The 9174-nt window shown below is 35.7% G+C and overlaps 1 protein-coding gene across 1 annotated transcript; it reads left to right on the plus strand.

Annotated features, from left to right (window-relative positions):
* The first annotated feature begins 7187 nt into the window (after positions 1–7187).
* Positions 7188–8858, plus strand: LOC129760238 (cytochrome P450 6a2-like). Its single transcript, XM_055757844.1, has 2 exons — positions 7188–8323; positions 8387–8858. The coding sequence occupies exons 1-2, from the start codon at positions 7243–7245 to the stop codon at positions 8800–8802; spliced, it is 1497 nt and encodes a 498-aa protein (XP_055613819.1). The 5' UTR covers positions 7188–7242; the 3' UTR covers positions 8803–8858.
* Positions 8859–9174: the final 316 nt, after the last annotated feature.

Consider the following 9174-nt stretch of genomic DNA (forward strand, 5'->3'; position numbering starts at 1 on the left):
GCTTGATAATAGTTTTTCACTCTTTCTAATTTTCTCTAAGCGATGTGCAGGGGTGCTTCCAAGGAAACTTTAAACTGAAGCGATGCTGCTATTTCCGATATTTATATATTCCTGATCAAATTTGGAGCTCAAATTTTGGGGAAAAAAAGACACTAAGTAATCAGACAGACACGTTCTGAGCTAACCGGTTCGAACTTGAGTTCATTGATCCGAAATTGCTGTCTTATGCACTTCGGACTTTGAATGTTGAATAATCACAAAAAATCCAAAACATAAAAGATCCACAATGCAACGAATTTTGCATTGACCTGTAGACGATCAACCGGTTTCCACAAAAAGTATTTTTTGTTGTGTTGGGTCAGTTGCTTGGGATCTTTTTGAGGATAGTCAGCAAACAATCAATTAATTTCGAACATTATTATTAACGAAGAGAATGTAACGTGTGTAATTGACATGAGCCGTCATATGCTTTCATTGTTTTTTTTTTTAACCGCGAGCAACAACTAACTTTACAGGAGCCATCGTTGACATCATCCGAAAGAGAAAGTTAGTACATTTTAAGGATGTTAATGCTTTTATCGATGATTCTAGTTTGTTCATTCATGTAGGGATGAAATAGCAGGAGTTATTGCAAGCCGTGCGGAAGCAAATAAAAAATGTTCTGATAGATCGACTGGCAGATTTCAAACTCAAAAAACGTGTCTGCCGGCTATTTGGATTCATTATTCATCGCTCAACATGACCGTTCTCTTTGTGGCCGTCACGGGTGCATGTTTTAAATGTGCAACAGGAAATTTAAAAACAATAAGGAAAACTGTTGCAACGCAAAATTTTTATCGAACCTACAGATGAATTTGGCAGATGGAACATTTTTTATTATCTGACGGGTTTGCGCCGGGGGTGTTTAGATCTTCTCCAAAATTTAAAATTTTGTTTATTTTTACGACTTTAAAACTCAAGTATTTTTTCAGGTTTTTATTTTTCAGATAAGATTTGGTTAGCTTTTTTGTAAAAAAAATAAATCCCTATTTCAAAGCTACACAACTATGTCATTTTCAATGGAAATCATAAAATAGCACATCAAAACGCATTTAAATATTTCAAAAATTTTAAGTAATGACAGACCTAAGACCTTGAACATGAAAAATTGTAAATAAGCTTCAAATGGTGTTTAAAAGTACCGTCTTTTTTGCACCGAAAACAATGGTCGAACAACTGCATTCACATATGCAGGTACACCCTTAGAAGAGGTTGCAAAAATCCAATTCTTATTAAGTAATTCTCTGTGCCGAAAATGCGTTGAAAAGTGTACTGTACCTAAGATGATATGGAATGGAATGATATGGAAAAGCAATACTTGCATAAAGACTCGAGCTCCCAAGCGAAATGACGCACTTCATTCAAGCGAAACAAGAAAAACATTTTATGGAATTTTCATCCTATTGGATAATTCATCCCAAAAAAAAATATATTGATGATCGAACTCACTGCCACATCTCATCTTGGCTTACCAGTCCGATATCCCAGTGCATCATCTTCGTCGGTTAGCAATCGAAGATTTATTGTCATAGCTTTTTGTTTCAATTTTAGTCGTTTTTACATCTTTGTCATTCACGAGTCTTATCATCGATGCAGTCATTGAAAAACTTATCCGGTACAACTGTGATCGACGTTCTCTGGGGCAGTTATTGTTAATGCTGGTCCGGCATAGAATCTTATACCGATAATTCCACCTCCAAGAAAGTTCACTATTAGAGTAGAGTCTGATTTGTGGGTGTACTTTTTGCTGGCGTTTCGTTCGTTTATGCGCTCAGTTTTACATCGGTAGTGCTCCATATTTGAACTGAAAGTTGACGGTGGAACACTGAAAATTCTGTCAGTGCTGCTGATGAGCGTCTGTATAAGAAAATTGGTGTCCAGCTATTTCTTTTTGCCTTAATTTTCTTTTTAAAGCCCATTTTTAATCAATTGATTTAAGATATTTGTCATTACATAATCTTGTAGAGTAATATAAGACCCTAAAAACCAAAATTTGACCATTATTTCTACATCACTGCCACTTTCTCGATTGTTTTTGATCAATGTGTAAGGATTTTTGTGTTCAGTGCTTATCTCCTGACACAAAAGCTTATATTATTTTTGATTATGATTGTATTTGATTTTTGAACCACGTCTATGTGTTGCCAAACACAGGAATTGAAAATTCTATTAGGCCGGAACAAATATCAATTTCTTCTTTGGTCAACCCCCACTACCCCTTTGAAATTTCCAAAAATCCCAGAGGGGGAAATAAATAAAGTTTTAAGTATTTTATGTATTTTTTTCGAATAAAATATCAAATATCCACAACATAACAAGAGCAAAAATCAAATTGTGGAAGATGGGAGTTTTACCACGATTTGTATTCTCGATTTCATTTAATTTTACGATAAAAAATTACTTGATTTATAGGATATAGTATGCTATTTTGTTGCGTACAAGGTTTCGTGCAATTTATTCCAATTTATCAGTTTTTCGCATTATTTTTTATTATCCCCCCCCCCCCCCCCCCTCGCGATGTTCCAACTCCGAGTGACAAAAGAAGGATTTGAAATTTGTTCCGGCCTTATTGGCATTGACTGAATACGGATGAAAACTAGTCACCTGACTTCATCGAATTGAATTCGCTACTAGATTCCCCGACAGAAACCGCACATCTTGCCCTGATTAATGGTGCTCATACTGCCTCAGGGGGGGTTCTCATTATGCCTCCACAGTGGCTGGTTTTCAGCTTTTGGCAAATTTTTAAAAAATGCATTTTTTAACGTTTTCATCTAGTTTTTCACGTTCCAGCCCGTTAGGGAATAGGCTTTTCAAGTGTCTGAACACGAAACAATAATGTAACCCCCATATTATAGCTCTTTTCTATGGTTAAATAACCGTTTTCCTTAAGGTGGCCATTATGCCCCCATCTCCCCTAATTGATTATATGTCCTTCTGCGATGTTCGTTCATATTTCATTTTCATGAAATGGCGGACATGTCTCAAAAAGGCTATTTGAGGAACTTTTTGTAACTTCAAGTCTATAGAAGGCTATTTGAGGCCCTTTTTGTAACTTTAATGCTCAGTAATGCGATTGACGCGACGTGCCACAGAAAGGCTATTTAAGGAACATTTTGAAACAATCATGCTCGCATTCAAGAAAATTCGGTACCAATTCCCTTTGGAACCTTTGTTCAGCGAAATTCGAACTTTAAGGGCACGCGGAACTTTTGGTTGCTTGGGATTCAAGATCTGTTCAAAAAATTGCATTTTCGAATAACTTTTTTATAAAACAGACCATCGAAGTTCGAAAAAATGGTGATTTTTCCTTACTCAAATTTATCAGACTTTTAATTTAGTTGAAAGTTTTCCATGAAAATGTTGAAGTCAGTGCAGTATAAGTATAATTTCACCCAAGTCTTTCGATGAACCAAATCTATTTTTCAATCTTGATCTCCATATTCTAAATCAATCAGAGCATTTCTTCTGATTTTTGTCAATCCAATTTTTTTCATCATTCGAATTTTTCATCTTTCGTGCTTAAGTCTTTCATCGGAATAAAATCTATCATTGAGTCACTCAGAGTCTTTTATCTGGATTATATTCCAACCATTAATCAATTATATTCATTCGAGTATTTCTTAGAACAAATTAATATTATTCATTTCCTGAGTCTTTCATCGGAAGCAAATTAACAGTATTCAGTCATAATCTGAATATTCTTAATCCTTCATGTAAATATTTTTTAAAATATCAACCAATTCAATTCACTCGAATCTTCCATCGAAGCATGAGAAATCTTCTTACATTTCCCAAGTTTTCCATCGGTATGAAACTCATTAGAGTATTTTTTAAATTAATATTATTTTTAAGATCAGTCTTTTATCTCACTACTATCAATCAATTGTTATCATTTGAATCTTTCTTCGAATTGATATTTTTCCTTTACCGAGTCTTTCATCGGAACCAAATTCATTTTCTAAATAAGAGTCTTTCATCTTTCATCACCGAATCTTTCATCGGAATCAAATCAATTAGAGTATTTCATCTGAGTACTATCAATCAACCAATTTTTTATAAATTGAATCGCTCATCGAACTATGAATTAATATTTTTCATTTACCGAGTCTTTCATCGGAACCAAGTCCATTTTCTAAGCAATAATAGTCTTTCATCTTTCATCACCGATTTTTTCATCGCAGTCAAATCAATCAGAGTCTTTCATCTGAGTACTATAAACCTATTTTTTATCATTTGAATCTTTCATCAAAACCAAAACCTTCAACAAACCACAAATTTCAATATTTCACCTTCCAAACTTTTCATCGGAATTTAAAAGGTTTCCCTTTGCATACAGTGGAGGAATAGCTTTCCTGGAACGGAAACTTGGTTGGAGATATTCAATCATTACTTGCCGTGAAACAGCCTATCCAAAGAAATCCTTACCTCGACGTCACGTTTACACTGTTTTTCTCAACCTTCGCACCTACAACCTCCAAAACAAACGCATATTTCGAATTTCTGAACACCTTCACAACCTTTCACTCCCTTCCACTTTCAGAACCTTTCACTAAACTTGTTTGGGCCCGCTTGAATTTCCATATAATGTTTTTTTTTATTCCGTGTAGAATCTATCATTGGCCTTCACACATTTTCTCTTTAAAACATAAATAATTCTCAGCGAAGTCTACCTCTTGAACGTTGCGGCTTATTTCTCTCGTAAGCCACCTCCGTGGAGAAGCCATTTTCGAAAATAAAGCGCCACGATATTTCTCGAAACTCTACCAAATAAAAGTAACTTACCAGGCGTAAGTTCTCCCAACTGCGCCATTGTCGTACTCGAAATATAATCCGTGTATTTTCACAATACCGGAATAAACATTTACCTTATTTACACAATTTTTGTCACTACTTTCACAACACAAGAACCATTCTTCCCAAAACTCGTTTACTGAATGAATCTTTTTTTTTCTTTTCTTTTTTTTGTATCGTTCTCCTCGCCAGGTTGTTGTAGTGATGCTAAGTTAAGCTTGCCAGATTGTCTAGTTTTACTCGAACTTGCCCGAGTATCTGACCCAAAATTAAGAAAAAGTTCGGTCCGGCCTGGTTGACCGGATTACGTAGAAAAAAGCATGGATTTTGCAAAGATTATATATTCATTTAATTTCCAAAATTGATCAAAAAAACTAAAATTGAGTTATTAGATTTTTTTAGTCCAATACGGTTAGTTTATAGCAAGTTTAATCTAAATAATCATGAATAATCTTGAATAGCTTTTCGGAAGTCTAAAATACGTTTTAAAACCTGCTGATGTGTTTTGATTAAAAAGTATATTTTCAAGTTTATTCTTTTTTGTTTTTATTGAATAAATCCGTGGTTTGAATCAAATTTGTCCGGATATAGCCAGGATTTTGGGTTGAAAATTTTAAAATCAGATGCAAAGATTTTGCCAGGTTTTTAGAAAAAATTGCCCGGATTTGCCCGGTCCGAATGTGTCTGACAATAATCTGGTAACTTAAAACTTAACAAGTTATTTATTCTTGAATTATATAAATTTTGAAAAAGGGTTGCTAATTTTGATAGAGAAAAAAAAAATATAAAAAACATAATATTTGAATTACATTATATTTTCTGTGTTGAACTAATTAAATTTTATTGAGGCTTAATTTAGGTTTATCAGTGTAAGTCAGTGAAATTTTATTAAAGTTTCACCTATTTAATTATTACAGCCTTATCGGTGAAGTCATGCTCTTTATGTAAAAATACTTCTAGTTTTTAAATCATAAATGGATAAAAGAAGATTAGAAAAAAAATTACAGGAAACAAGATTACCACAAAAGTTTTGTCAGAAATTTTTTTTTTAAAAAGCGGGACGGCAGGACTTTTTTTTTTAAAAAAAAAAAGCGGGACATGTTAAACTTATTAAAGTTAACTTAAAGCTCCTCATTACAATAAAGTCATCAAAACATACATTTTCAAACAGACCACATCTTTATTGGTATTTTAGTAAACTGAGTTAACAATCTTTAATTGATGTTTATTGTTCTACAACTCTTAGTATATGATAAACCGGTTAGACAAAAATCATGGGCTATCATGAATTCCAGTAGTCTTCTTATTATCTTTACATAAATATTAAAAAAAAACCAACTAGGTTCTCAAGTGACGAAAATATTATAATTTTTGAGCTCTTGAAAATAAGCTTTGATGATCTTATGGCGATTTTTTTTCATTAACATTTCATACATCAAGTTGATATTGACCAAATTTTGACCGTATCACCCTTTACAACTCACCGTTTAGTGCAAAATGCATCGATCATGAATGGTAACCGAGTAAGAATTCGCCTCGACCAGGAATCGAACAAAAGTCTTCTGATTACCTAGCCGATACCTAACCAATAGGCCAAATCGTCAGATGAAACAAGTTAATCTGTGTAACTTATCAAGTTAAATTCGCTGCTCATCATGCTTCGATTTATAAAGCCTATACTGCCCCAGAGGGTGTGTGGGTGTTGGTGTGAAAATGCATTTTTAAACGTTTTCATCTACTTTTCAAGTTTCAGCTCGTTAGGAAATAGACTTTTTTAGAGTCTCAACACGAAACAATAAAGTTACTTCTTAAGGTGGCCGTTATGCCCTACAGGTCATTGGATGATAACGCGAATTTTTGGTTCGTTGAGCTGTGCACTGAAGTTGTTCAAATGAGTTGAGCCTTAGCCTGAAGTTTTCCAGTGCGTTGGTACATTAACCATTTTAGCTTATAAGGTTTTGATCTTGGATATTTTAATCTGACAAAAACTATTTGATAAATTTTCCAGAAATATAAGAAAAACTTAATTGATTTTGCTCAAGAGAATGGAACAGATAAAAAAAAACTATCAAACTATCATGCAAGTAGTTGACAGTTGGTGACTAAAACCTGCAAGTTAATCAATTTTAAATCAACAAGGTAATTCAATAAGCTCAATTATAAACAATTTCATCATGCTAATACAATATTTCGGGCAATATAAATTTAGAAACATTCATATCTAATCTCCAAACGAATTCGACAGTATTGATCATATGAGCGCCGTATGACTCACTCAACGACAAAAAAAAAGCTTATCTCACCGAATGATTTCATTGAAAAGAGGCAAACAATTCGTTTCGGTTCGGCTAGCACGCGCACCAGTCGTAAAGGTGTTTTCTAGCCGGGAGGTCATCAACTGATTCCGAAATGATAGTTTATCTTATTCTGCTGGCGGTCGCTCTCGGATTCTTCTGGTTCCGAGGTAAATATTCCTATTGGAAGGAACGCAATGTTCCGTTCGTGGAGCCCAGCTTCCCGTTCGGAAGTTTGAAAGGTATGAACAAACGACATCTGGCCATGCTTGCCCAAGATTTGTACAACGAACTTAAAGATTCTGGAAAGAAATTTGGTGGAATTTGGTTTTTCGTGAACCCGGTTGCACTTATTTTGGATCTGGACTTCGCCAAGGATGTGTTCGTGAAAGACTTTCAGTACTTCCATGATCGAGGTTTGTACAGCAACGAGAAGGCCGATCCCATTTCGGCCCATTTGGTGACATTGGAGGGATCCAAGTGGAAAAACATGAGATCTAAACTGACGCCGACTTTCACATCCGGAAAGATGAAAATGATGTTTCCAACATTGGTTCGAGTATCAGATGAATTCATCGAGTGTTTGGAATGTGAGGCTGCCAAAGGTGTTGAAGTGGAGATGAAAGACTTTTTGGCGAGGTTCACCACCGATATCATCGGAAATTGTGCCTTTGGACTGGAGTGTAATAGCCTTAAAAATCCGGACGCCGATTTCAGGATCATGGGAAGAAAAGCCTTGTCAATGACACCGATGATATTTCTTAGAAGGATGATGGCCATAACGTTCAAAGGTCTCGCCAGAAAATTGAACGTAAGAACTACTGACCCTGAAGTTGCACAATTTTTCATCAAAGCTGTAGAGGACACGATCGATTATCGAGAAAAGAATAACATACAACGAAATGACTTTATGGATTTGATGATCAAGTTGAAAAATTCTGAACCTCTTGAGGACGCCAACTCCAGTCAGCTAGGACCGATCACCATTAACGAGATCGTCGCCCAGTCATTTGTGTTTTTTGTAGGAGGATTTGAAACATCCGCAACTACGATGAGCTATTGTTTGTATGAGCTAGCTCGTAATCAGGAAGTACAATCTAGGGCGAGGGAAAACGTTTTGCAAATTCTGCAAAAACATGGATCCCTGACGTACGAAGCTGTTCACGAGATGCGATACATTGAAAATTGTATCAATGGTGAGAAAATTTTTTGTTTAAAAATCTCCACCTCAGATTTTACCCATTAATTCTCCATTTCAGAATCTCTTCGGATGTACCCTCCACTGCCGAATCTTTTGCGAGAAACCACCAAAGACTACCATGTCCCGGAAATGAACGTCACCCTCCAGAAAAACTACCAGGTCCTCCTCCCGGTCTACGCGATTCATCATGATCCCCGGTACCATCCGGATCCGGAAACTTTCAACCCGGATCGTTTTAATCCCGATCAATCGGCCAACCGACATCCGATGGCATTCGTTCCGTTTGGGGAAGGTCCCCGGAATTGTATCGGGCTGCGGTTCGGTATGATGCAGGCACGAGTTGGGCTCGCGGTGCTGCTCAAAAACTTCCGGTTCCGGCTGTCCCCCAAAACGCCGGTTCCACTGAAGATTGTGGCCAACAGTTCGGTGCTCACCTCCGAAGGCGGCCTCTGGTTGCATATTGAGCGATTGTGAGGCGCTTGAATAGGTGAATTCAATCACCTTTCAAATTTAAGGTTGATGTATTTGAAGAAAATAAACATATCTCGTTATAGTTGTATAGTTCAATTGTAATTTGGTTTTTATTTGAATGAATTTGTTGCCCATTTAACATGCTACACTAGACTGAGTTGATTTGGAGTCATTTTTGAATTTCTCAAACCCTGGGGTCTAAAAAGCTTCGTCTTGGTTCAAAACTCATTCATGATTTTTTGTAGAATTTTTAAGTAACGTTTACATGAGTAAATTTGAACTTTTAGGTTTGTATGGGAAAATTGAATATTTTGTACTGAAAAATCAACATCGATTTTGTTTTTTGTCAGGAACCGAGCCAGCTGACAGTTTTTG

The sequence above is a fragment of the Uranotaenia lowii genome, unplaced genomic scaffold, assembly GCF_029784155.1.
Source record: "Uranotaenia lowii strain MFRU-FL unplaced genomic scaffold, ASM2978415v1 HiC_scaffold_525, whole genome shotgun sequence".
Classification (NCBI taxonomy): domain Eukaryota; kingdom Metazoa; phylum Arthropoda; class Insecta; order Diptera; family Culicidae; genus Uranotaenia; species Uranotaenia lowii.

Excerpts from the sequence above, each read along its gene's own strand:
- LOC129760238 (XM_055757844.1), top strand. The coding sequence starts at position 7,243 with ATGATAGTTTATCTTATTCTGCTGGCGGTCGCTCTCGGATTCTTCTGG. Across the intron at positions 8,324-8,386 it reads CATTGAAAATTGTATCAATG|AATCTCTTCGGATGTACCCT; the intron begins GTGAGAAAATTT and ends TCTCCATTTCAG.